This window comes from Choloepus didactylus, chromosome 5 (genome assembly GCF_015220235.1).
Source record: "Choloepus didactylus isolate mChoDid1 chromosome 5, mChoDid1.pri, whole genome shotgun sequence".
Taxonomy (NCBI): Eukaryota; Metazoa; Chordata; class Mammalia; order Pilosa; family Megalonychidae; genus Choloepus; species Choloepus didactylus.
The window spans coordinates 63,623,637-63,651,485 of record NC_051311.1 but is presented as its reverse complement, the minus strand read 5'-3'; the positions used below and the strand labels follow the sequence as shown (position 1 = coordinate 63,651,485).

Sequence of the window (27,849 nt, the reverse complement as noted above, 5' to 3'; positions counted from 1 at the left end):
ATTGTTGTGGTTAAGCTTTAACTATGAAAAGCAACACATCAGTTTATTAATTACTATTGTTTCAGTACTGTGTATTCCATTTCCAGTGTTTCCAGGGACACATAAACCACAGGACTTAGTCTCTGACCACTTCCTTTGAGAATGTTAGACTGTAGAATATTTTTCCTACATAGTAACAAAAGAAAATGAGGCACATGAGTACAGAAGTTGCTTTACAGGTGCTTTAGCAGGGGGTTGATGGAATCAGATGATGAAAACCTCATGACCTTTTAGCCCTCTCCCTGATTTTTTCATGAAATGACAAAAATGAACCTCTAGGCTTGTACTTTGCATATGTTGCTTGCTATAAGGTCTTTTTCTAAATCGATCTCATTTGTCCTTGATGATGAATACATTATTTAATACATTCTGAAATTTTGTCCAAATTGGAATACATTTCTCCCTGAAACAGACTTGAGTAGTGGTCAGCCTGTTTGGTTCTTCCCTCTGATCCCAGGATTTGGGCTTTTTCTCCACCACCCCCCACCCCCCCCAGGTCAGGGACAAAGAACACCGTCAGTCTCTGAGAGGAGGAACGGCCTGTTGATCTGGTCGGAAAATCTCGTGGGGGTTCTTTATTCCTCCCAGCTGGCACCCTCACAAAGCCAGCCTCTGGGTAAGAAACTAATTACTTCTACTGCTTCTTCTGATTGACCTCCTAAGGGAAAGGAAGCCTGTAGAAGTAACCAGCCAGCCATAGCAGAGCACAGAGCAGCCACCTACAACCTTGCAACTCCTTCCATAAGCAGTAAAGGCTATTACATAGAAACCAGGGCATGGGAGGGCCCACATCATGCAAAGCTCAGGAGAACTGGGTTTTAAATGTATGAACAGCTTTTAAAACTGTTTGGGGTAGGTTGCATTAAGAGTTAGGCTAGGGTTGAAAGGCAGGGAAGGTATTTTCCTCTTAGCAGCAAAAGGAGCTTCCCAATAGTCCCCCTTGCTTTCTGCCTGGCTCACAGCTTTCTGGGAGCGCTATGTCTTCTCAACTGGAGAAGGGCTGGGGAAGATCAGGGCATAAATGGGTCATGGGTGCATTCTGGAGGAAAAGGGAAGCTCCTCTTTTCTGCATTTCCCTTTCCTGCAGGCCTGCCCTGATTTTTCTTGATGTCATCCATTCATCATTGTGAGCTGATTGGCCAACCCAGGCCTTGGCCAGCAGCCCAAGGCAAGGAGAAAGAAAGAGATCCCAGGACAAATGTGCAGCAGGCCCCTAAGCATGTATAGAAATGTTGTCATCAGTTCCACATAGAAAGCCTTGGTGGAAATCAAAGAAGACTGTAAAAGTCACAAGATCCTATCCAACCTTCCCTTCCCTGAATGCCTGGGAAGAATTCAGGGGCCTCTTGCCTGTGGATGGGGAACCAAATCCTGGAGTGGGCCTTGGCGTGGAGGAGGGACTGCTCTGCCAGATGGTTCATTCACCAGAATTCAACCTGTTTCCTGACTCAGTGGTGTTTGAAAGCAACTTTGTCCAGGTACTCTTGGGCCACTCAGAATGACACTCCTTGATTCTTCTAAACCTGTTTCCAACATTTGGCAAGGAGAGTCTGTCCCTAGGACTGGTGTGAGAGCTGAGGCCAGGAGAAGCTAGCAGATCTGGAAGGCAAGGCCACCCAAGACAGGGCTCCTCCAGCAGACAGTTTTTACTCTGGGATCAGGGCTCAGGTATTCTCTGCTCTGAGCAGAGGATTTGTATTCAGATCCCCCAATTGACTTCCTCCTCCAGGCTATCAGTCCAAAACAGAGGAACAAAAAGGCAAGGAAATGAAATCCCTTCTGGGGTTAGAAATACTGATTGGTGAAAGAACCTGAGCTGGGGACCCACAGTGGCCTGGGCTCAGATTCCAGGTCTCATTGGGAGGCATCATTTCAAGTCACCTACACACTCTGAATTCTAAAAGAGGTTGGCTTGACCTGAAGATCAATTGCAAATACAGGAGGAAAAGTCCTTAGTATAACAGGTGCTCAATACATTTTCACTTCTCTGCCTGGGCTCTCCCCAGCCCAGATGGAACCTGAAACTGGTTTCAGAGCTTTGGAGGTGAAAGGGACTTGACAGTTCGGTGAAGATACAGAGCATGAAAGGGCCACTCAAAGAAGGGCCAAGAGAGTAGGTTTGTCAAAGAAAAGCCAGGAAACAGTCGAGGAGCAGATTCAGAGAAATGTTATGGCTGGCAGGAAACCACTGAGTTACATGGTTCTTGTGAGCAGTTAAGAGCATGTGGTTTAAATACTGTTACAGTCATTTGACCAATATAGGTTTAAACTGGCTCTCAACCCAGACGATCCACCCTGCCACCACCAGGGGACGTTTGACAATGACTGGAGACATTCTGGGTTGTTGTAATTTGGAGAAAGGGGTTGCCACCAGCAACTAGTGGGAAGAGGCCAAGGATGCTACTAAACATCCTACATTGAACAGGGCAGAGAATTAATTATCTGACCCTAAATGTTAGTAGTACCAAGGTTGAGAAACCCTGGGTTAAAACACTCTGCTGCTTCTGCCAAATGCTCAAGCTGTGCCTGTGGGGGCTGTTTTGCAGGTCAAAAGGGGCAGAAACTGGACTGACATCAACAAAGCCTCCTATACCATGGCCCTTGGAGTAACCTCCTCCGTGCCCTGCCTGCCCCTTCCCAACATCCTCCTCATGGCCAGAGTCAAGTGGCATCACGGGCAGAGCCAGACGTGGAACAGACCATCTACAGCCCCAAACATCATCCTGAAGAGGTAAGCCACACAGATGGGAGCAAGGGACAAGAGATGAGGGGTGTACCTGACATGGGGGCTACCTTGTGACTAGCCCCAAGATGGGGAGGAAACAGAGGAGTCATCAGCAATGACACATTTCTTTAGACAACATTATCCCAAAACAGGTGGTATACTGGAAGCATGGAGGTCAAGTGGGCAAAGGGAGGTGCTTTGTGGGCAGGAATGAAGGCGAGTCTACCTGCCCACTTTCTGTCTTGCTGCATCTACCTCAATGCATTTGTGGGAAATCTGTCAGCCTATGCCCCAGGGACAAGAAGGCAATGAGGTCTGGCAGGTAGAACACTGTTGGGAGATGCAGATTATGGTATTTGGCGTACAATCTAACTAGTCTCAAATAATTTTGAATAAGTCACAAGTCACTTGCTGTGCCTCAGTTTTCCTATCAGTAAAATGAATGTGACTGAGTCTTCCTTATAACTGTAAGGTACAGTGACATCTTGCTTTTCTGGGATGAAATAGTCTTTTTTTTGTTTGGGCCTCTTCAAGTAATCTGTAGGATATCTCAAGAATCTCAAGATATCTCCAGAAGTCCAGGAAAACCTTTTCCTTTCTCCATGCTGCTTCAGTGACAAACCTCTCCATTACGTTCCAAGGGTATCTGTAGCAAGTACAACCCAGCCCAAGTTGACTAATAGTATGAGATCCAGAACCATCTCCTTGAACCTTATCTCTTTTGGGATGAGTAATTGAGGCATCAAGGGCACTGAATGGACAAGCTGGACAGTGAGGCCAACTGTGGCAGAGCAGGGCAGCTCTCCATGTGCTATCATGAAGGAAAATGCAAAACCCTATGACCCCAATATCTTTGCTCCTAGGTTGTGTCTCCCAAGCAGGGTCTAGGGAACACCAGCATGAGAATCATGGCAAGGTGGGTGGAGGTTAAGATGCAGATTCCAGGGCCACACCCCAGACCTACTGACTCTGCCTCTTTGATTTAGGTGTCTGCATTTTAGACAAGCTCCCCAGTTGAATCTGATCTCCTCAAAGTTTGAGCACCACTGTGCTAAGCACCCTCTACTCTTATCCCTAAGGCCTCCATCCCTACCCCTGAATTACGTGGTAGTCCTTGTTTTAATGAGGTCAGGGTCTTAGCAGAAGCATTGGAGTTGCCAATATGTCTACCATCATGCCTGCAGGATTCTCCCATTGAAGTTTGTGGAGCTCCAGGTCTGTGACCGCCTTCAACGCATCCTGAGGTTAAGGACAGTGACTGAGAAGATCTACTACCTAAAGCTCCATCCTGATCACCCCAAGACTGTGTTCCACTTCTGGATCCGGCTGGTGTACATTCTGCACAGGGGCCTGTCCATCACCACCAAAGACCCTACGATTCCTGTCACTCACTGCCTGGTACCCAAGAACAGCTGCAGCCCCTCAGGCGACTCAAAGGTAAGTAGACAGCATTGCCAATCTTCAGCCGAGGCCAGAACTGAGAAGGAGAGCTTAGATTAGCTGGTATGTGAGCGTTCTGTGAGGGTAATCCCTGCCTTAGGCCTTTTTGTTTTCCCCAAACAGCTTTATTAACATATAATTTACAGCCATAAAATTCACTCCTTGTAGGTGACAGTGTGATTGTGAAAACCTTGTGGATCACAGTCCTTTTATGCAGTATATGGATGGATGAGTAGAAAAATGGAGACAAAAAACTATATGAAAAATAGGGTGTGTGGAGGATGATTTGGGTGTTCTTTTTTACATATATATATCTATATATGTGTGTATGTATATATATATATATTTTAATTGAGATTGTTCACATACCATATAACTATCCAAAGATCCAAAGTGTACAATTACCCATGCTACCATCATACAGCTGTGCATCCATCACCACAATTAATTTTTTTTTCAATTTTAGAACATTTTCATTACTCCAGAAAAGAAATAAGAAAAGAAGAAAGTAAACTCAAATCTTCCCATACCCCTTACCACCCCACCTCCATTATTGATTCATAGTTTTGCTGTAGTACATTTGTTACTGTTGATGAAAGAATGTTAAAATACTACTAACTGTAGTATATAGTTTGCAACAGTTATATATTTTTTCCTATATGCCTCTCTATTATTAACCTCTAGTTATAGTGTCATACATTTGTTCTAGTTCATGAGAGAAATTTCTAATATTTGTACAGTTAATCATGGACATTGTCCACCACAATATTCACTGTTTTATACATTCCCATCTTTTAACCTCCAACTTTCCTTCTGGTGACATACGTGACTCTGAGCTTACCCTTTCTACCGCCTTCACACACATTTCAGCACTGTTAATTATTATCACAACATGCTACCATTACCCCTGTCCATTTCCAAACGTTTAAGTTCACCTAGTTGAACATTCTGCTCATAATAAGCAACTGCTCCCCATTCTTTAGCCTCATTCTGTATCCTGGTAACTTATATTTCATGTCTATGAGTTTACATAACATAACTAGCTCATATCAGTGAGACCCTGCAATATTTGTCCTTATGTGTCAGTCTCATTTCACTCAATATAGTGCCCTCAAGATTTCTTCATCAACCCCTTTCTTTTAAGACAGTTTTGTTCACACACCATACATCCTGTACTAAGTAAACAATCGTTGGTTCCCTGTATAGTCACATATTTGTGTATTCAGCACCATCGCCACTGTCTATATAAGGGCATCTCCATTTCTCCCACAAAGGAGGAAGAGTCAAAACAGGTAGAGAGACAAAAGAAAAAGAAAAGAGAGACAGTAAAAAACAAAACAAAACAAACAAACAAACAAAAAAAAAAACAGAAAACAAAACTTGACAGCTAGAAAGCAACAAAAGGAAAGATGGCATTAACCTAAAGTAGAATAAAGAGTCAGACAACATCACCAATGCCAGGAGTCCCATATCCTTCCCCTACCCCCCCCCATATGCATTTAGCTTTGGTATGTTGCCTTTGTTATATTAAAGGAAGCATGATACAATGTTTCCATTAATTATAGTCTCTAGTTTGCATTGATTGTATTCCCCCCCCATCCTACCCTATTTTTAACACCTTGCAATGTTGACATTCGTTTGTTCCACCTCATGTAAAAACATATTTGTACCTTTTATTACAATTGTTGAGCACCCTAGGTTTCCCTGAGTTACACAGTCCCCGTCTTTATACTTCGTCTTTTGTTCTGGTGTCCCACATGGTCCCAGCCTTCCTCCTTCAACCATATTCACAGTCATCTTTGTTCAGTGTACTTACAGTGCTGTGCTACTATCTCCCAAAATTGTTTTCCAAACCTCTCACTCCTGTCTTTTCCTTTCTGTCTGCAGAGCTCCCTTTAGTGTTTCCTGTAGAGCAGGTATCTTGTTCACAAACTCTGTCATTGTCTGTTTGTCAGAGAATATTTTAAGCTCTCCCTCATATTTGAAGGACAGTTTTGCTGGATATAGGACTCTTGGTTGGTGAATTTCTCTTTCAGTATCTTAAATATATCCCCCACTTCCTTCTTGCCTCCATGATTTCTACTGAGAAATCCGCACATAGTTCTATCAAGCTTCCTTTGTATGTGATGGATCGCTTTTCTCCTGCTGCTTTCAGGATTCTCTCTTTGTGTTTGATGTTTGATAATTTGATTATTAAGTGTCTTGGTGTAGACCTTTTCAGATCTATTCTGTTTGGGGTATGCTGTGCTTCTTGGATCCGTAATTTTATGTCTTTTTTAAGAGATGGGAAATTTTCATTGATTATTTCCTCTATTATTGCTTCTACCCCTTTTCCCCTCTCTTCTCCATCTGGGACACCAATGACAAGTACATTCCTGATTTTTGTATTGTCCTTAAGTTCCCAGAGATGTTGCTCATATTTTTCCATTATTTTTTCTATCTGTTCTTTTGTGTGTAGGCTTTCAGGTGCCTCGTTCTCCAGTTCCTGAGTGTTTTCTTCTGCCTCTTGAGATATGCTGTCGTATGTCTTTCATCTCTTTTGTTGTGCCTTTCATTTCCATAGATTCTGCCAGTTGGTTTTCCAAACTTTCAATTTTTACCATACGTACACCCAGTGTTTTCTTATACAGTCATCTCTTTTGCCATATCTTCCCTAAACTTTTTGAATTGACTTAGTATTATTTGTTTAAATTCCTGTATCTCAGTTGAAGTGGAAGTTTGTTCCTTTGACTGGGCCATAACTTCGTTTTTCTTAGTGTAGCTTGTAGTTTTCTGTTGTCTAGGCATGGTTTCCTTGGTTACCCCAATCAAGTTTTCCCAGATCAAAATGAGCTCCGGTCCCAGAAGGAAGAACTATTCATATCCAGTTTCCCTGAAGGTGTGTGTTAGAAAATTGGTACACCCTGTGAGGGCTCAGTTTACTGTGCTTTTCTGCCCAGGAGGTGGCGCCTGTCAGCCTGTAACTCCAGACTGGTGTAAGGAAGTGTGGCCCATGCTGTTTTCCCCCAGGCTCTGGGGTTGGTTCTGAATGGAAGGTGGGTAGTAGAGCTTCCCCCACTTTTCCTCTTAAGGAAGATGGATCCCCTACAGAGAGGTCATTAGCATTTCAGTGGTTTCTCTCTGCCTGTGCTATCTCCACCCTTGTCTGGGTCAGAGCACTGGGAACTGAAAATGGCTGAGGCTTTCTCCACTGAGCCAAAACAGGGACAGAAAGCCCCCTTCAGGGCCAGTCCACCAGCTCTCCAAGGTCGGTCTTCACCCAAAGCCTCTGTCTGCTTGTTGGGGTTTGTATCAAGCAGTGCACGGTTGTTAATTAAAACCCCAGTTGGATCAGCTGAGCTATATTCACTCGCTTGGAGAGAGCTGCCCTCCAGCTCCATGAGGCTTTGTAGCTCAGGCCGTGGTGGGAGGGGTCTCCCAGCTTGGATCTGCAGTTTTTACTTACAGATCTTGGGCATTCCTCCCAATTCAGGCTGGTGTATGATGAGTGGATAGTCACATTTGTCCTCCTGCAGTTATTCTGGATTATTTACTAGTTGTTCCCCATTGTTTATTAGTTGTTCCAGGGGGACTAACTAGCTTCCACTCCTCTCTATGCCACCATCTTAGATCTTCCTCTCTTTTTATTTTTTTATTCTTATTTTCACTTTTTATGGTACAAGGAAAATGTTCAAAAAATAGATTGGGGTGATGAATGAGCAACCATATGATGGTACTATGAACAATTGATTGTACACTTTGGATGACTGTATCTATGTGAATATATCTCAATAAAATTGAATTTTAAAAAAATTCACTCCTTGTAAGTGAGCAATTCAATGCTTTGAGTAAATGTAGAGTTTGTGCAGTCATCACCACAATCCAGTTTTAGAATATTTCCGTTACCCTAAAAATGTCTCTTGTGCCGGTTTGCACTTATTCCCTGTTTCTATGCCCAGCCCTAGATAACCACCATTTTCAGTGTCTGAAGATGTGTCTTTCATGTAAATGGAATCAGACAATAGTAGTCTGTTGCATCTGGCTTCTTTCACTTAGAAATGTTTTTGAAGTTCATCCATATAGCAGTATTTATCAGTAGTTCATTTCTTTTAATTGCTGAATAATATTCCATAGTATAGATAGACCATATTTTGTTTATCCATTCACCATTTGGTGGACATTTGGATTGTTTCCAGTTTGCAGCTATTACAAATAATACTTCTTTGAACATTTCTGTATGTGTATTTGCATAGACATATTTCATTTATCTTGGATAGACACAAACTGAGTCATATGGTAAGTTTGTTTAACTTTTTTTTTATATTAGAGAAGTTGTGGGTTTATAGAACAATCATGCATAAAAACACAGGATTCCCATATACCACCCCATACACCTTGCATTGGTGTGGAGCATTTGTTATAATTGATGATAGCACAATTTTGTAATTGTTCTATTAATTAAAGCTTATGGCTGTGTGGTGTAGCTCCATGGATTTTTTTTTAAATTTTTATTCTGTTACCATATATACAATCTAACATTTCCCCTTTTAATCATATTCAGATATATATTTCAGTGCTGTTAATTGCATTCACAATGTTGTACTACCATCATCTCCGTCCATTACCAAACATTTCCTTTATTCCAAATAGGAACCCTGCTACTGGGCTTTAGTAGAGACCGAACACTTAACCATATGCCACCAAGTTACCATGAGACCTGAGTTGCCCATCATGAACTGGGTGTTGTCTGACCTGCCAAGCCATGAAGTTGGGTGTGCACAGCAGCACTCCATCATAAAATGAGATAGGCTTTGAGCAGGTCCTGAAGGCACAAGTAAGTTACATGAGCAAGTGGCCCAAATGTCCATGGCCCCCACTCCTGCCACCTTATCTTCTCTTTCCCAGCCCACAGGTGTGGCTTCTTGGGGAGTGCCTTACAATCAGTTGACTAACAATGGCCCAGAAACTTCAGGAATGAAGGTTTGGGTCACCCCACCAGGCAAAGAACCACGGCCAGCTGAAGTGCTTGCTGAGGGTAAAGGGAATATGGAATGAGCAATGGAGGAAGGTAGTGATAAATATGAACTACGACCATGTGACCAGTTACAGAAACAAGGACTGTAATGGTTATGAATATTTCTTCCTTATTTTGTTATGACTATGTTTGTGTGTATATATTCATATATAAAGCAAATATCTTTTTCTTCCCTATTGTATCCCCTTATCATATGACATAAGTTGTGTCAATTTCATGTCATAGTATTTAATTTTAGGATATCAAATTTAAGAAAGAGTATTGCTTAAGGACTTTCACCCTATTCTGGAGATAGTACATATCTGGTTGTACTCAGAACAGTTGAGTATTGTTGGCAAAATATGAATATTTTTGTTTTTATTTAGAGATTAAGTATGGTTTAAGGAGATATATATGGTTGCCAGGTTGACAAGGGGTGGACTGTGATGGTTAAGTTCATGTGTCAACTTGGTCAGGTTATGGTGTCTAGTTGTTTGGTCAAGTAAGCGCTGGCCTGATTGTAATTGTGAGGATATTTTGTGGGTAAGTTGATTGCATCTATGGCTGATTACATCTACAGTTACTGAGGAGATTGCCTTCAACAATGAGAGAAGTCTAATCCAATCCATTGAAGGCCTTAAAAGAAGATATGATTATTTCAGCAGTCAGAAGAGAGAATTTCTATCTCTACTTCAGTCAGCCAGTTTCTCCTAGGGAATTCATCAAAAACCTTCATTGGAGTTCCTAGCTTATGGCCTACCCTGTGGAATTTGGATTTGCCCATTCCCACAGTCATATGAGACAGTTTTTATAAAAATCTCATAATATTTACATTATGTATATAATGTATATATATACAGGATAGATACATGACAGGATACAGACCAGGATACGGTTCTGTTTCCCTAGAGAACCCTGACTGATACAATGGGTCAGGCTTTTCATGTGATATCTGAGACCTCTTCATCCAACCCAAGGTCACAAAGATATTTTTCATGTTTTCTTCTAGAAGTGTTGTAGGTTCAGCTCTTCCATTTAGGTCTGTGATGCATTTTGAATTAATTTTTCTGTAGAGTATGGGGTAAGGTTCTAAGTACCTTTTTTTTTTCACATGTGGATATACAATTGTCCCCGCAACATTTGTTGAAAAGACTATCCTCTCCTGTTGAATTGTCTTGATGCCTTTGTAAAAATCAAATGACCATAAATGTAAGGATTCATTGTTGCACTCAATTCCGTTCCATTATCCATATGCCTATTCCTGCGGCAAAACCACAATATTTTGATTAATGTAGTTTGATAGTAAGTTTTGAAATTGGATGATGTAAGTCTCCTAATTTTGTTCTTTTTCAAATTGTTTTGGCTATTCTAGATCATTTGCACTGCCGTATAAATTTTAGGATAAACTTGTCAATTTCTGCAAAAAAGCCTGCTAGGATTTCAATGGAGATTTGTTGAATTTATACATCAATTTAGGGAGAAATTCCATTTTAACAATATTGAGTCTTCTAATACATTAACATGTATTCTATTTATTTAGATCTTCTTGAACTTCTCTTAGCAATGTTTTGTAGTTTTCAGTATGAAAGTCCTACAATTCTTTTGTTAAATTTATTCCTAAATATTTTATTCTTTTTTATGTTATTGTGAGTGGAATTGTTTTCTTAACTTCAGTTTTTGGATTAATCAATCTAGTGTATAGAAATAAAATTGATTTTTGTATATTAATCTTGTTAATTAGATATAGCAGTGGTTTGTGGATTCCTTGGAATTTTCTGTCATGTCATCTACAAGGAAACACTACTTTACTTCTTCCTTTTCAATCTGGATGCCATTTGTTAGCTATCTTATTGCATTAGCTCGAATCTCAAGTATAATGTTTAATAGAAGTGGTGAAAGCAACAACCTTATCTTGTTCCTGATCTTAGGGGAAGAGGATTCAGTTTGAGAGTTTTTTCATGAATGGTGGTGGATTTGTCAAATGATAGTTCTGCATCTCTTGAGATGCTCATATGGTTTGTCCTTTTTCAGTTAACATAATGTATTACATTAATTGATCTTTAGATATTAAACCAACCTTGTGTTCCTGGGGTAAATTTCACTTGGTCATGGTGTATAATCCTTTTTTGCATGTTGCTGGGCTTGGATTGTGAGTATTTTATTAGGGATTTTTGTATCTGTGTTCATGAGGGATATTGGTCTGTAGTTTTCTTGTGAAATCTTTGTGATACCCTGGCTTTTGTATCAGAGTTAATACTCTGAATGAATGTTCTCTCTCCTTTTATTTTCTGGAAGAGTCTGCGAAGTATTATTATTACTTTTTCTTTAAATATTTGATAAAATTCACCAGTGAAGCCAGCCAGACCTTTCTGCTCAGGCCTTTGAACCTGATAAATGTAAGCCTGACTTGAGCCACAACATAAACCACACAAAGGCAGGAATTTTTCTCTATCTACTTCACTGCTGTACCCCCAGTGCCTGGTATGTAGTTGGCATTCAAAAAATATTGAGTGAATGGATGAATGAATGTATACAGCATGTGCTACTGGAGCGCCTTTGAGATATCACAGGCAACAGGAAAGAAATCCATTTTACCCAGTTGTAAAAAGCAACTCAATATAGGATTTTTTTTAGAGAAATTGATTTTAAAAGCATTAATTAAATTCCTACAATGGGTGTTTGTTTCCCCTACATTTAAATATAAAGCCAAGTAGCATACACTTTATTAAGACTTGAATTAATACACTATTCAGTACATTATATTAAGGTATATTAATAGGTTATCTACTAAATTATGTTAAAGTATTGAATGAAGATATTATCCTTAGGGCACCAAAGGATATTTATACCAACATAGGGGATATAAAGAAACAGATATGCACCCAGAATTGCTTGTCTGAGTAGCTGACATGGTAGATCAATGAAACAAAGTTTGAATTTCAATGTTTCAGGATCCAGACCATGAAATTAGGAAATGCAGATATTAGGGAAAGGCCTTACCTACCTGCTTTGCTTTTTTCTCCAGTTAATACAGAAGAAACCCCCAGCCTCCCAGCCCAGCGAGAGCCTCATGCAGCTGATGGCCAAGGGAGAAAGTGAAGCCCTCTCTCAGATTTTTGCCGACTTGCACCAGCACAACCAGTTCAGGTACATGACTTAAGTTAGGTCAGCCTCTGTCATCCCTTCCTGCAGCCCAGGTGGTCTGGGCCATGAAATCCAGAAACCCAGTAACGTGGTTAATGAGCATACAGGAGGGGGCATTAAATACTGACACTCAGTATCCAGTCTCTGTACTGACTCAGGGCAAGCTCCTCCCAGTTCTCTTCGCCTCATTTTCCTTCTCCACACAGCAAGCATAGCAGCTTGACTCCAGAGGAGGAATTTTGTAAAAAAATAAAAAGTAACTCTTCAATAAAGAGAATAGGTTAGTAACTCAGGGGGGAAAGTAAAATCTAAGTTCCAATCTAGTTCCTAGGCCTGCAGAGAAATAACCAAAACACTACTTAAAACATTGTCTCCCTCTTGGGTTCATTTACCACTCACCTGCCCTCTGTTTGGGCTTGGTGGAGCTTCTGTGGTCGTTTTCTAAATATGTAGTCTGTTCTGGAAAGCCCCCATTGTGCAGACCTGTCTTCTGCATGCCTGAGGAAATGCCTCTGCATGCACAGATGATGTAGAATTGAGTCTTAAGGGTGGGTGGTGTAAAAGAGACAGGAGTCAAGAGCAATTAGATCATAGGACATCCTGGGTCCAAGGTAAAGTAGGACCCAGTGTCCTGGTGAACTTTGTGGTTCAAGGGAAAAGGGAGAACAGAAATAAGTTAGTAAACATCACCAGAAGAGAACAATGAGAAGATGTCAGAGAGAAGAAGATTTTTGTCCCAACAAGGACCAGTTAAGCCAACAGCTCAGGGACGAAACAAATGACGTTTCTTCCTGAATAATGGCAATAATCCAAAAACCAGGAGGGTGCAGAGGAGGCAATCTTTTGTAGTGAACAGACCTGGGTTCAGATCACTGCTCTAACTGTGTGCCTTTGGGCACACTGCTTGACTTCTATAAGCCTCAGTTTCCATATTTGTAATACGGAAACAATCGTAGAAATGACCTGATCAGGAGATTGTCAGGATTAAATGAGCTCATATACATCAAGTACCTCACACATTTCTAAGCTGATTTAGAGGTGGATATAAGTAAGCTCTCAATAAGTATTAACTTGTTTTATTAACTCTAACTTGGGCTGGAGGTAGAAAAGTGTTAACACACAAACAAGTTTATCTGTTGCCCAGTATTAAAGAATGTATGTTGGAGGTCATAAGTGGACGTTATACAGAATGTTGTAATTAAGGGATTTCTGGGTAAGATGTCATTGACGCACTGGAGAGCATTGGAATCTAGTAAAGCAGAATATTTTGAAGCCACATTTTGGCTATCTCAAGATGTTAAATCACTGATCTTTTATTACCATTCAAAGGACGGCTTCTGCTCATATCTCACTGGCCACAATACAGTCATGTGGCCACGCCCAGCTGTAAGGGAGGCTGGGATATGCCGTCTCCATTCTGGAAAGCCTTGTGCCAACACAAAATCAGGTCCTCTGCCCCGAGGAAAAACAGGAAAAGGGATGTCCTGGGGTCTTATGGCAGTTTCTGGCACAGGCAGCTTTTAACACTAAGTCTGAGAAGGCTAAACCCCAAAGGAGAAATAGGTAATAACCATATAAAAGGTAGGGAAAGAGCCTCACAGGTCAAGGGAACAAACAGATTCACTCAGAGGAAGAAGCTTTGTGAATTAGAGAAAGGGAAAGAGGCCAGTGGAGAAGGGGAGGTGGTGGAAGGGATTGAATAGAAGTGAGCAGGGGCCAAGCCAGGCAGGACCTGGGAAGCCATGCTAATGAATTTAGGCTTCATCTTAAGTGTAATGGGAGCCTGAGCAGGCTTGTAAGCAGGGAAGTGATGTTATCCAAGTTAAATTTTGAAAAGGTTGGGCTGGCTGTTGCAGTGACAGCTGATTTGAAACGAGGGAGGGTAGACGTGGAGAGACCAGCTGGGAAGTTGTAGCAACCTAGTCTGGGAGACAGTTGATTTTATAGCTTAGATTAGAGGTCTCTTGGGCTATCATGTACAAAATGGATAGGAGGGGTGCAAAAAATTGGGAAAAATTAAATTTAGCTTCCCTGTTATCTCAAAAATTCCTTTTCTTCTCTAATTTCCCAGGACAAAGCCCTGAATGATGATTTTTCTTCTCATTCAGGCAGGTTCTGGTGTGGTTGCAATCAGATCAGTGTTTTCCCATTGGCATCAACATGCAACATACAGCAAATAAAAGAAATGGCTGAGACACAGGACTGAACAGATGGAATCACACCCACTCCCCCTCAGCAAAATCAGCAGCATGGCTTCTGCCTCCCACCACCCCACCCTATTCCACCTCCCCCTCCCCTATTTCTTCTTTTGGTACTTGAACATGCATCACACCCACTCAGTACAGCCACAGCTGGCCATTTTCATATTTATATCTACCTCTAAAGCTTTTGCGTCAGGAAAAATATAATTAGAAACAGGATTTGAAATAAGAATTTAATGCTGTCTTCTTTTCCTTTTGGTCTTCCTTTCCTCAATCCTGAAATGGCTGGAGTTCCAGGAGCAGCAAAAAGATGAGGACCAAGAAAAATAGCTCAGGTAAAGGAAGACAGGCTTTTTGCTCTGCAGATGCACGACCCCTTCCAGCTGCCCCATCCTGACTTTCCTTTCCTTGTTGTCAGGATTGCCATCATCTTCCCATGCCTTAGTTTGAATCCTCTAGGCTTTCTAACTACCATAGTCAATTTGGCACCAAGTCCTACCAATTTCTTTCCTTGAAATGTTCCTTACAATCTTTATTTCATTTCTTCGCTCACAAATCCCACTCTATCCAGACCCCTATCACCTTAAGCCTGGACTGCTGCAGTAATCTGCTAGTCCATTCATTCATTTATTCATTCAAAAACATATACTGAGCATCAGGCGAGTTCCAAATACTGTGGCAGGCTTTGGGGTCACCATGAAAAAAGACATGACCCCTCTTCCAAGGAGCTTATAATTTGGTGGAATCATTTGGGTGAATCCCCAAATTACAAAAACTCTCCTTCCAGGCAATGTTCAAAGCTCATAGTGGGGTGCCAAAGGAGCACAAAGAAGGTGGTAACTCACTCCTTCCAGGAAGCTGTTCTTGAAGGCTTGGTGTCTGAGCTGAGTCATAGAGGATGAGTACAAGTGAGCTGGCCAAAGGAGACCAGGGAGGCTGGGAAGAAGAGACAGAGTGTGTGTGTGAGGGAGCATGACGCATTCTAGAAACAGCAGCTTGTTCCCTATTTCCAGGTTCCAGTTCACCCCAAAGCCATTCAATTTGGCATGCATGGTCCTGCATAAACTTCCCCCATCTTACTGATCTTACCTGATTACACGTTCCTCCAAGAGGAGCCTTCTGCTTCATCTTCTCCAGCCCAAATCTTCTACTCTAATCAAAGCTTAGCCATCCTTCCCCATATTGAACTAATTCCCCCATATTGAACTAATTCCCCCTCTGCTTTTTTCCCCTGATGCTGCACTCTAAATCCTACCTATCCTTACAAGGTTCAACCTCACAATGCCTTCCTGCCCAGACTCATCTTTCCTTGGTCATAACCTCTCTTACATTATTCCCTTATTATTTTATAGGTGTATGTCTTATTTCTTCAACCAATACTAATTTTTTTCATGCCTCTGAATTATCCACAGCTGCAGGCACAGGGCTGGAAACCCAATAGTTAGTCAATAAAAGATCCATGCACCACACCACTAATAAATTATTTCTCCAACTTGGCTCCAGAGGCAGCCAGAATATCATGTAAGACACATTTAGAAATTTAGAGGAGTATGTAGATCTCAGGAGAAAAGGCAGAAAACTCTGCCAACTTCTATCCAAACCAGGATTTATAACTCTCTGAGGTGTTATAAATGTCTGCAAGTGGTATAAATGGGTAAAGGGTCTGGATGATACAGTTATAAGAAATAAGTTATAACTTTTCTCTCAACTCTATTCTAAGTAAAGCAACAACTGGCAGCTGACACTTGGTTTCAGCATTGAGTTGACAGTAGGGAGTTAAGGGGAGAGTGGCAACAAAAAAAACGAAGGTTACTCAGCTTCAGTTAACTGTTGCAATGCCAGAGCATAGGCCTATTGTTGCTAGATACTCTTGATTTTTCGTGAGAAGCCAAAAATCTGGATTTTTATTTGACATACTTTCTCCCCCAATCTCTCCCCACCTCCAAAAAAAAAAAAAAAAAAAAAATTAAAGCCAACACTTAGTGGGCAAACAAATCGTATCTGCAGGCCAAATTCAGCCTGGAGGCTGCTGGTTTACAACCTGGTTCTATAAATGGTGTGTAGATTTTCCAAGTCTATGCATGTTTTTCCATGTTATATGACTGAAAACAATGGTGACTGGTTGCTCTGTTTTTACACACACATATAATCACACACACACACACACACACACACACACACACTCTTAACACATACCCCATGAGATTAGAGTTGGGAAAAACAGAAATGGAGAATATTTCAAACTTATTTTTGGGACTTCAGAAAACAGCTAGAATTTCAGAGCCACGAGATAACAGGTGCCACCGGAACTACTGCTCCTGAGACATTCCTAAGCTGATATTAATTAATCATCCTGGGATGTCTTCTGCTTCTCTTTCCTCAAAGCTGAAGAAAACCCCTCTTTTCTCTTTGGGCCAGTTTGGAAGGACAGTCTCACCCCAATCTCTTGGAACTATTGGATGAAAGAGGAGAGAGAGCTATGTTTCCCTGCCTGGGGGAAAAACCACAGGCCCAAAGCTTACCTATGTGGCTGAACCTTCCCAAGCCCCATCAGTGGGTGGTGTGGCCTATGGCATTGCTTTCCAAACTTCAACATGCAAACAGTGCTGTGGGGAGTTTCTTAAAGTGCAGGTAATTGTTCAGTGGACCTGGGTTGGCCCAAGATTGTGCATTTCTAATGTGCTCCCAGGTGATGCCAAAGTTGCTGAGCTATGGGCCACCCTTGAGTAGCCAGGACTAAGTGGACCAAGAACAGGCTCTGGCACAGACCATCTGGGTCCAAGGCTGTTGCCAAATTCAGCTAGCAGTACATTCCTGGGAAATTCACACAGTTAACCCTTTGGAGCCACGTTGGTTCCCTCCTTTTACTGGCACCTTGTTCACAGGATGTAGTGTAGTGGTTAAGACCATGGGCTCCGGAACTGACAGCCCAGGTTTGAATTCTGCCTCCTGGTTATTGACCATGGGTAGGTTCCTTAACCTCTCTGGGTCTTCAATTTCTCATTGAAATTGAAAATGGGGACTTCGGTAGCGCTGACCTCACAGGGTCATCATGAGGACAAAAAGAGCATTCATTAATCCAGGTAATTGTTTGGAACAGTGCCTGGCACATAATAAGCACCCCATAAATGTTGGTTGTAATCTGTGAACTAAAGGACAAAACAAATGCATTTCTTTTTCTGACCTAGAAAAAGGCACTCCCTGTGAGGACCATATCCCTTGCACCCGAGACCTCAGCTGGAGGGATTCATTCACCTATGGAGAGTGGGAAAGAGAGAACCCTTCCGGGCCACAGCCCCTCTCACTCCTCAGCACTCTGGCGGCGGGCACCAGGCCACGGCTGATCCTACCCACAGGTATGGTGACGGACTTCATCAGACCGCCTTCGTGGGCCAGGCCCTGGAGTTCGACCTCAGGCCTGGGTCCGGGTCCTAAGGTCCTGTGGTCCTTGGGTTGGTTCCAGGATTCCAGCTCCTGGGTGCTGCAGGGACGGGCCAGCCACAGCTACCCCAACCCTCTTTTTCCTTCTTTACCTGTAATTGGACTGAGTGACATCCTGAATGAAGCGTAACACCTCCAAAGCTCCCAGAGACCCCTGAGAGTTCCTGCAGATGCCTCTAAAGGGCTGGAGACTACGATGACATTTTGTAGCTTGAGCTACTTTCTTTCTGCCATGTCCAGGAGGTGTCAGAGGGCTTCCTCCAGGGAGTTCCTGTGTGGGCTTCCCTCGGAAAGGAGGGGAGGTGGTGAGGTTGGGAGACAGGTCTCCCTTTTCCTTTCCTAAAGTTCTTGGAGAGCTTTCTTATTGCTGGGGTTGGGGTACAGAGAGTGAAGTGAGAAGGAGCCAGGCTGGGAGAGCAAGCGTGGGGGCCAAACTCAAGCTCTTATCTCTCCATGCTGTAAGGTTCATCCATCCATTTGTTTATTCATTTAATATTTGTTAAGTCCTTTCTTTGTTCCTTTGCTTGACCATAGATAGACCCCTATAGAAGGCAAGAGTGAGTTTTCTAAAGTAAAATGTTATTAATAAACCACTAACTCTTGTAAGACTTCTGTTCTTATTAGTGGACAATTTAAAAAATTAACCTAAGTACTTATTGCCCACAGATGAGCTCTGTAGGTCATTTATAGCCTATTGAACATGTGTCTCCCCCTCACACACAGGAAATTCCATTTGAAGCCACCTGGTCACACTGGGGAAGATCTATCTAGTCCTTGCCAATGCCACACTGCAGCATTCAGCTTTCTGAGGGACTCTCTGGATGGAGGAGAGAAAGCTGCAACTAAGGGAAAACAAGACTTATCTTACAGTGACAGCATAGCCTTTCCTAGGAGAACCATGGAGGGTCAGGGATCCCCATTGGGCAGCCTCATTCCAGCTCCATGCAACTTCATGTCCTCTCTACCATGCACCACCCCACCCCACCTCCATTCCACCACCAGAGCAGGCACAGGAGGCTGAGCTCTCAGAATGGCTGGGACCAGGAGAAGGCGAAAAGGAATGGAAGGAAAGCAGGACAAGAGGAGAGGTGGAAGAGAGTGAAATGGAGGTGAAGGGAAAGGTAGAAGCAAAAAGTCAGAGAAGAAGAAAGATACAAAGAGAAGCAGTAACAGAAGGAAACAGAAGAGACTTGGGAGAGGAGATGAAGAGGCCAAGAGAAGAAATGCATCACTGAGAGATGCCTCACTAAGCTTCTATTTATCAAATTTAAAACTTGAAAGTAAGGCCATATGCAAAAAGAAAAACAAACAAACAAACAAAGAAACCAAAAACCAACTGTTTTTTTTTTTCTTCTCTGCTTAGACCACTCTGGACAAGTATGAGGGACCAGAAATGAAGTCCAACCAGGGGCCTCCCCAGAAATTTTCCCTTTTTTTTTTTTTTTGGCCCGTTTTTCTTGTTAGTCCCTCTCTTATGATTCAAGCTTTGTATCTTTTTCCTTAACCTGGTCCCTTACTTGGACTTGCATGCCCAGCCCTGGTGTTCCAAATGGGGCTTTGGGTTTGAGGCTGAGGAAAAGTTCTTACAGGAGGTAGTAAGAAAAAGTGTGTGCAGTGGACTGAATTTCTCTTTGGGATTCAGACCTTCTAAGTTTGCTACTGTCTCAGCCCTACAAAAAATACTGACTCAAATTCTTTTGCATGACACCCCCTCAAAATGTTGACATGTCTTGTCAGTGCTTATTAAATTAGCAGTTCCAAACAGAAGATACAGATTCAAAGCACAGGTAAATCAGAGACTCACAAAGTTTAGATCAGAGAGTCACTAAAGAGTGTCAGATGGCTCATGGACTGGCCTCTTTGTTTAAAATGCACAATATTTTACATTCAATAAAAAAAACCAGACTGAGTATTTCAGAAAAGCTACCCAATCTCCAATTGGAAAGGCTTTTGGATGTTTTGTTTTAAGATATCCTAATGGTCAGGAGGGTGTTTTCCTTTACTGAAGTGGTTTTCAGACTGAAATGCTGGGAGCACTAAAAATAAGCTCTAGGATTATTTCATACTTCCTAAGTATAAGCTACATCCTAATTCTTGGTGATTTCAATATCCACATAGGTGATCCTTCTCATACCCTGTTCACTGTCCATTTAACTCCTCTTCTCCAATGACCTTGTCCTCCACCCTCAGCCACTGACCCCCTTGATTTTACCATAGAGTCTGCCATTCGTCATTGCCCCCACCCCATTATTCACACTCACCAGCTATACCACCTCCTGTCTTTCCCCGAGTCCAATAATCCTTCAACCTCACCAGTCCTACAATCTATTGCTCCTTCCACATTTTCACTGTCCCTCATGTCATTTCCCTCCTAATGATAACCGTTATTATCACCCACTTGGCATGCACCCTCAACACCTTTGTGTCTTTTGCTTTGTTCTACTCAGCTTAATCCAACTCTCCACCAACTCCATGACCGCACTATGCCACTGAATTTGCCTGAGGAAACCACAAGGCATACTAACCAGTCTCACTTCAAAGACATAATCACTAGCCTCAAATGAGTCCTTAATGTTGCCTGGAAATCTTAATGCATTCCCATGATCTGTTCACTCCTGTTGAATGGCTGTTTAATTTCCTCTCTCTCTTCAAACCTCCAGTGCCTCCTCATGACCCAGCTTCCCATTTCACTGCAAACGTATTAGTCATCAAAAGATAACTCCAAGCTCTTCCCACCATTTCTACCACTGATCTGGAACCAGACCCATAGACTCTAGCCTCTCATCTTTTTACTATGGAAGAATTGTCCCTGCTACAAGCAAAGTCCAACTCTTCCCCTTGCATATGCACTAGATATCACACCCTCTCACCAACTCAAGGATATTGTTCCAGTAACTTTCTCTTTTTCCTCCATCAATTTGTTCCTTGCTATGAGATCTTTCCTATTAGCAACAGACATACTGGTATTTCTCCCAAACATACTGTTATTTCTTCTATTTAAAAATAAAAGAAAATCAGAACTTTTCTTAGAACTTCTGCCCCTCTGCTCCATTTTTCTCCACTCCTTTATAAATTCCTTGAAACAGTTTCCAATTTCTCACCTCGTCTTCTCTCTTGAACCCCTCCAGTCAAGTTTTATGCCCATCACCCCAATGACCCTGTAACAGTTACCAATGATCCCCACAGTGCTAAAGCCAATGGCCGATCTGTCCTCATCTCACTGTCAACACCGGTGGCATACGCAATCACTCCTTTCTCCTTGAAACCTTTTCTTCACTTGGCTTCCAGGACATCATACTCTCCTAGATGTCCTCTTCTCTCATTGGCTTTTCAGTTCCCTTTGATGCCTTCTCATCAACACCCCTCCACCATATCTAAACAGAAGTTTCAGGGCTCAGTCCTCAGATGTCTTCTCATCAAAACTTATGGCTTTCATACCACATGTACACCAATTACTCCGAATTTACCTTTCTAGTCCAGACCACTCTGAATATCCATCTGCCTACCTGACATCTCCATTTGGACGACTGATAGGTGACTAACATGCCAAAACTAATCTCCTGATATTATCTCCCAAAACAGTCTCCTCCCACAGTCATCCCAATCCTATGAAAGGAAGCTCCATTCTTCTAATTCCTCAAAATCTTGGAGTCATACTCTCCCATTGCTCTCTCACCCCATTTCCAACTCATCAAGAAATCCTTTCTACTCTACTTTAAAAATATACTGAGAATCTAATCACTTCTCACTATCTCCACTGTGATCATCAAGACATCCTCCTCACCTGTATTGTTTCAAAAACCTAAATGAGCTCTCTGTTCCTAACCCTACCCTGTTCAGTCTATATGTGATCCTTCAAAACTCTTAGATGATGTCACTTCTCTGCTCAAAAGCTTCCAATCGCTTCCTATCTGCATTATTAGGGTAATATTAGCTCTGTAGAGAGAACCCCCAATATATCCATGGCATTAAGTAACCAATATAAGTTTATTTCTCACTCACAAAATGTCCAAAAAGGGTGTTATTTAGCAAGAACTGGGGCTCCTTCATCTTGTGGCTCTGTCATCTGCAATACACGGCTTCCAGGTTTGCCATAGAAAGGGAAAGATCTTAGAGAATTGTACATGGCAGGTTTGCATAGCCAATACTAGAGAGAGCATACATCATTTCTGCTCTCCTTCTTTGGGCCAGATCTCAGTCACAGGCTGAGGAAGGTCATCTACCAGTGTTCCCAGGAGGAAAAGGAAACAGATTGGTAAGTAGCCAGTCTCTTTCACACCATCTCACTCATAATAAAAGCAAAGTCCTTAAAGTGGCCTAAAGGTCTTACATAGTCTCACTGCCCCCTCTCCCACTACCTATTTGATCTCAAGGCCTTTACTCTCCTCTTTGACTACTGCACTCCAGCTGCCCTGGCTTCCTACTGCTCCTCAAACACTCCAAGCCTCTGCCCTTCCTGCTCTCTTTTCCTAAAATATTCTTCACTACCTTCAAATGTTTACTCACTTCTCAACCTCATGAGCCTTCCTTGGCCACCCTTTCTAAAGGAGTGGAAAACACTCCTGATAGTCCCAACATTCCCTGTTCTCCTTCTCTGCTTTATTTATTCCTTAGCACCAGTCACCACCTGTCATTCTATATATTTTGCTTTTTTATCTTGTTTATTGGCTTACCTACTCTGACACACTGGAATATAAGCACCATAAGACAGTTTTGTCCGTTTTGTTCACTGCTGTATCCTGATCACCTAGAACAGTGTCTGGCACATAGGAAAAGCTCAAATTCATTTGTGGAGTGGATGTTCAGTAACACCATATGAGCAGAGTTGGGATGCTTAAAGGAGAATGTCAGTCTTTTGAGGCTGACATCATCATACCTGCCCCACACAGTCCTCCAGTGCTTCTCTCAGAGACATAATCCAGGACTAAATTCTTTAGTGCAGCCTGTGGTGACATTTCTTATGTGTGTCACACCTCAAGTCCTTTTCCTCCTCCATCTACCTTCTAACTCTGGGGCTCCCGAGGAGCCTAATCTGCTTTTCTTTTTTTTGTTCTTGTGGCTCCAGTGGCTACCTCTTGGCCAATGATGCCTCTCCCAAGTTCAAGTATCTCTTCCAGCCTTTTGGCTCTTTATTCTTTAGATGTTCTGCCATCACTCTAGACTTAACATGTCTTGAACAGCTCATTTCTCCCATCTTCCACTGAATAGTGATTAAAACTTAATTTTTGAGTGCTTTCCATTTCTTTCATCCAAGCAGTCACTAAGTACCAGACTTGAGAATTCTACTTTTAAAAATTCTCTTGTATATGGCGGTTCATTTCCATTTCTCTTGCCCTGTCTAGGCCAAGCCCTTATCACAGAGAATCTCAGGGTTTAGGGCCCCTTTCTGTCAGAGTCCTATCCATGTCATCCACCCTCTGCTAGGACCCTTCCAGGTTGGGTGACCTTCTCGCTAGGCTGCAGTTGAGATCAGGGACCATGCCTTATTCATTGTGGCTTCACCAACACCTAGCACAGTGCCTGACTTCAAAGGCAACCTATTTCTACACTTAATCCCTATTAGGAGATGCACTTCCCTGAAAAAACATTTTTAATCTCATCCCCCCACCTTTTTTCCAACCTCCCTTAGGCCCTACGTAGCCTGAGAACTTACCTCCCACACCTGCCCTTGTTACTCCTGTTATTTGTTTTGGACAGTTCATTCAGGACTTCCTTCATCCAGCCTAAGTCATACCTTCTGAAGCCCTCTCTGACTACCACCAAGGGTCACTGTCACACATTTGTCTGAATTCCTGCAGCATTAGTTAACTTCTCATCTTGACACTTAAAAGCAAACTAGCTTTAAAAGAAAAAAAAGGAAACTTACTCTGTCTTAAACTCTTTCATGAGTATTCAACTCGTCTTCTCAAATGGATTTTAAACTAGAAAGGCTTTAGGTGCTAAGAAGAAATAGGTTTATATTCCATTTGTGTTGGGAACATAGTAGCCTTTATTTAAACCTTGTTTTAATTTTATGAAATGAAAATGAATAATTTCCTGTGTTCCTCTTAAACCAGGGACATACGACATTCTGAAAGCCACCCATTCCGTTCACTTAAACATTATTGAGCATTTACTTTGAACTGGGCTGTAAGTTCAGAGCTGTAGATATAAAGATGAATAAGGCTATCCTGGAGCTTAGTCTAAAGGAGGACTTATGTATAAGCAGTGTTTATAACAAAATGTAGCAACAGGTACTAAAGATACTAATATAATGTACTATGGAGGCAAATAAGTGAGGACACCTTGTTTAGCAGCGTTAGAGATACTTCTAGAACTAACATCTGAAGCGGGACCTGGAGCTCACAAGGCAGAGAATCGGAAACATGCACTTATTCCAGGCTGAAGAAGCAGCAGAGCTTTAAGATATGTGACGGGGAGTGATGGGAGATGAAGCTGAAAGATAGCCTAGAGCCAAATTGCTAAGAAACTCCTGTAGGATACCACATCAGTGCGGTATCTCAGCAGTGGAGGAAAAGACATTGGAATTGTTCAATACACAGTTCGTGACTGATAGAGTCGCATTCATTCTGCCCCGGGTGCTTGTGGGCCTGAAGGATAACCCATGAAGCCCTGTGGCATCGGGCCCTGATTGGGGACCTGGTGGCTAGACTGCCCCGCCTAGAGGGCCAGGACCCGCTATCTCCACAAGCCCCAGGACGAGAGCTGGGCGGGTAGCCAGTCCACGCAACTCGTCGCGCTCCCGGGGACGTGGCGCTTTCCAACCAATCCCGGCTACGCGATTGTGGACCCAATAGCTGCCGGGAGAGACTGTGCGACAGCAGCTGGTTTGTTGAGGATTGGTCCGGAGGCCGCCAGCGAAGGGGCTGAGGGCGGGGCGAGGAGCCACTTCCGGCTGGGCGGTGCTTGAGCGCGTGAGCTGAGCCGGTGGGTGGACAGCGGCCACTGCAACCTGGGCGGCGGCGGTAGCACCTTGAGGGAGAGGTAAGTACGGCGGCATTGGAACCTTCCCCCGCCTCCTTGTCCCCTTTCACTGTCTTTCTGTCCCCATGCCTCACTCCTCCGCGGTAGGGGCGTCCCTTATTCCAGAATCGTGTTGCCCCCAGCGTCCGGTCCCCAGGTCCCGGGCCTGAGCCTGCTGGCGGTCCCGGTACCTTCGGCGCGCAGCCCTGGTCGGAGGCCGCCGCTCGCTTTCCCGCGCGCTCTGGGATGGGGGCTGGGTCCTGTAGAACTCGGGCTCCTGGTTTTGTGTCCTGGTGGGCGCTACTTGGTTCCTGGCTTGCGAGTCCGGGTTCTTGTCCTCTGTCCCTGGGCCCTGCCACTCACCGAGTCCGTCGAACTAGAGGGTCACTCTTATTTGCCTCCTGAAGGTTAGAGGGCAGCTGCGTAATGTTATTATACACAGCTCCCGGCCACCTCTCGCTCAGGGTATGCTTGTATCCGCCATCCCCGCCCCAAGGCCACATCTCAAGAGTAGGATGCCTCTGCCGAGAGAGTCTTGTTCGCTGACTTGAAGGGTGTAGAAACAAAAAAGAAGGAACGAAGACTGTGATATTTAAGTTTTAAAGAAATTTTAAAGAAAAGCTTAATGTTTCGAGCTTTTAAATTTTGATGTATACTTCAGCCAGCGATAAACTTTATTAGGCGTAAAACCTTCTACTTTGTTTTTGTTGCTTGTAACCTTAGGCCCTAGTTCTGATTTGGGGCACGCCGTGTTTGGAAGTCAACTTAAGTCCTTACAGCTGCCATGATTAAGAGTATGGTAAAGTGGTTTGCACTGTCGAAAGCTTCTTTTGCGTCGAAGAACAAGTCCCCTGGGTCTCCTGCTACAACTTCTGGGCCTTTGATCTGAATCTTAAGTGTATAAAGTCCCAGAATTAGTGTCTTTGAGAGTTGAATTGCATTCACTTGCTAGCATGGGCCGTAAAGTCAACGTTCATGGATCCAGGGTAAGGTGGTTTCTTAATTTGTTTTTGTTGTAGTAGAGTGGTTTCAGCTTGGAGTTATAGAACTTTGGAATCTCTGATAGATTATTCTTTGTGTAAAATGGAACTTGACACAAGACAAATGCATGTTTGACCTCTCAGTGGATTTAGTTAACCAAGTGCTGAAGGATGACCATTACTGAAGAGGTCCAGAGATAACCCTTATATTGTATTTGTGTGTAGAGAGGATGAATTTGTGGGGGCCTACTCTGAGATTTTACATTGATTCAGGGGCCTCTAACAGGATTCTTCTGAGAATCACAACTAGGGCTGTGAAATAGGGAGATCCATGAGCTCACAAAGATATACTGACTGTACCTGAATGGATGGGTACTCAGATAATCTGAAGATGATAATTGTTTGCCTCCATTCATCGGGTAATGTGTCAGGAGATAATTATTGGTGGTGCTTTATATACATTACACTCCTATAGGAGATCAGTACATTGGAATTAACAGATTTTCTTTGATATGGGTGTGTCAGGGGCGTTGGAAGGACAGAGGAACCGTGAAGAAGGGGTCATCATAGGAGATGCTTGCTAGGCCATAAGGTTCTAGATCTTCTCTTTGTGAACTTTTAAATATGGATGTTACTGATGCTGTAATATATGTATTAGGTGTTAAGACATCTGAGATAACACTTTTGTCTGTTACTGGCTGGAAGCCAGATCCGTTTAGGGGAATTTGGCCTGGGGAAGCACTGCAAGCAGAAACCAACCATATCACTGCTGAGTGTCATCCAGTTACTTAATTTGTTACTTTATTTGTACCTAAAAAGTGCAAGATACTGTATTAGGGACTGAAGGCAGATATTAGTTTATATTAGCTGAGATCCCTGCCTTCCAGAAATGTAGAATCTATAGGGGAACTAAGGAGGCAGTTTAAAGAAACCCATGATCCTTATTATGGCGTGGTACAAACAAGTTTTATGAAAGTTTAGAGGAGTAGGTACAGATCACTTCCAGTTGCAGTGATTATAGTAGATAGATCTTTTCATGTAGGAACTTTAAATTATTTACAGACATTTGGCACTGAGGGGAGGTTCAGCTAAATTAACAAATTCTCACAGACTTCATGCATGTTACACATGCATTACAAAATTATACCTGGAACTGAAGCGCATATCCCTACATTTTGAATAGCATTCCTGTGGAGATTAATTATGTATTATATTTCATGAACCAGAAGGAAACTTTCCTCCCAGAATCTCTAGAGCTTTCTTCCTACAAGGAAATTTTTTACTCTGTAGCCAGAAAAATTTGAAGTTTGTGCTGGGTTGCTTTGCTCATAGGGCTCATGAAGCCTGAGTGATTGTTTCAACCATTCTCAAAGCTTTTCTTCTGCAGCAAAAGTTTTCTTTTTTATGTGCTTACCTGTCTTGTAAATGTATGCCCTCTGAACTAATGTATGCTCCATCACTAGAGAACATTCAACAAATGGTTTCTCAGTATTATAATTTTTATCAAATCATGAAGGATAACGTTATTACTTTAATGTGATAACCCATTGGTGGTACTTGTACTTAAGTCTGTATGTGAAGAATGTTAGATAGATAGCCAGAAAACTAATTTCTGTCTTTCATGACCCTGGGCCATGATATAGTTAAAATGTTGTTATTACACTGCCCTTACCCTCCCTCCCCCACAGTTGAAGTAGATACTTATGAGGGAGATCCTGCTTTTGCTGTTACAGAGAAATGGCTTCTCTGCTGATTATCCAGCTCAGAAAACTGGAATTTTACCACCACACCCATTTCTCCCACTTGTTAACATTGAGTAATGGGTCTTTGATCAACCAGAGTAACTGTGGGATCACTAAATGTTAATGTTCTTGAGAAGCTGAATTTGATCCAGACATCTAAATTTCCCTGTAGCAGTTTACT

General features: G+C 42.6%; 2 protein-coding genes across 3 annotated transcripts in view; both read left to right on the top strand.

Annotated features, from left to right (window-relative positions):
* The first annotated feature begins 1,233 nt into the window (after nucleotides 1–1,233).
* FAM71F1 (family with sequence similarity 71 member F1) lies at nucleotides 1,234–19,314 on the top strand. Its single transcript, XM_037836224.1, has 7 exons — nucleotides 1,234–1,517; nucleotides 2,586–2,770; nucleotides 3,949–4,201; nucleotides 12,223–12,344; nucleotides 14,840–14,877; nucleotides 17,731–17,898; nucleotides 18,707–19,314. Exons 1-7 carry the CDS (start codon nucleotides 1,269–1,271, stop codon nucleotides 18,718–18,720), a joined length of 1,029 nt encoding a protein of 342 aa, XP_037692152.1. The 5' UTR covers nucleotides 1,234–1,268; the 3' UTR covers nucleotides 18,721–19,314.
* Nucleotides 19,315–24,844: 5,530 nt separating this feature from the next.
* Nucleotides 24,845–27,849, top strand: part of CALU (calumenin) — a 31,895-nt gene continuing 28,890 nt past the window's right edge. For both annotated transcript variants that reach the window (XM_037836223.1, XM_037836222.1), the window contains exon 1: nucleotides 24,845–24,967. The gene's annotated coding sequence lies outside the window, so the exon portion shown is untranslated. The remainder of the gene's footprint in view (nucleotides 24,968–27,849) is intronic.

Coding starts and splice junctions, on each gene's coding strand:
- FAM71F1 (XM_037836224.1), top strand. CDS start 1,269: ATGTTGTCATCAGTTCCACATAGAAAGCCTTGGTGGAAATCAAAGAAG. Junction 2,771..3,948: donor CCAAACATCATCCTGAAGAG/GTAAGCCACACA, acceptor TCATGCCTGCAG/GATTCTCCCATTGAAGTTTG. Junction 12,345..14,839: donor CACCAGCACAACCAGTTCAG/GTACATGACTTA, acceptor CTGGAGTTCCAG/GAGCAGCAAAAAGATGAGGA.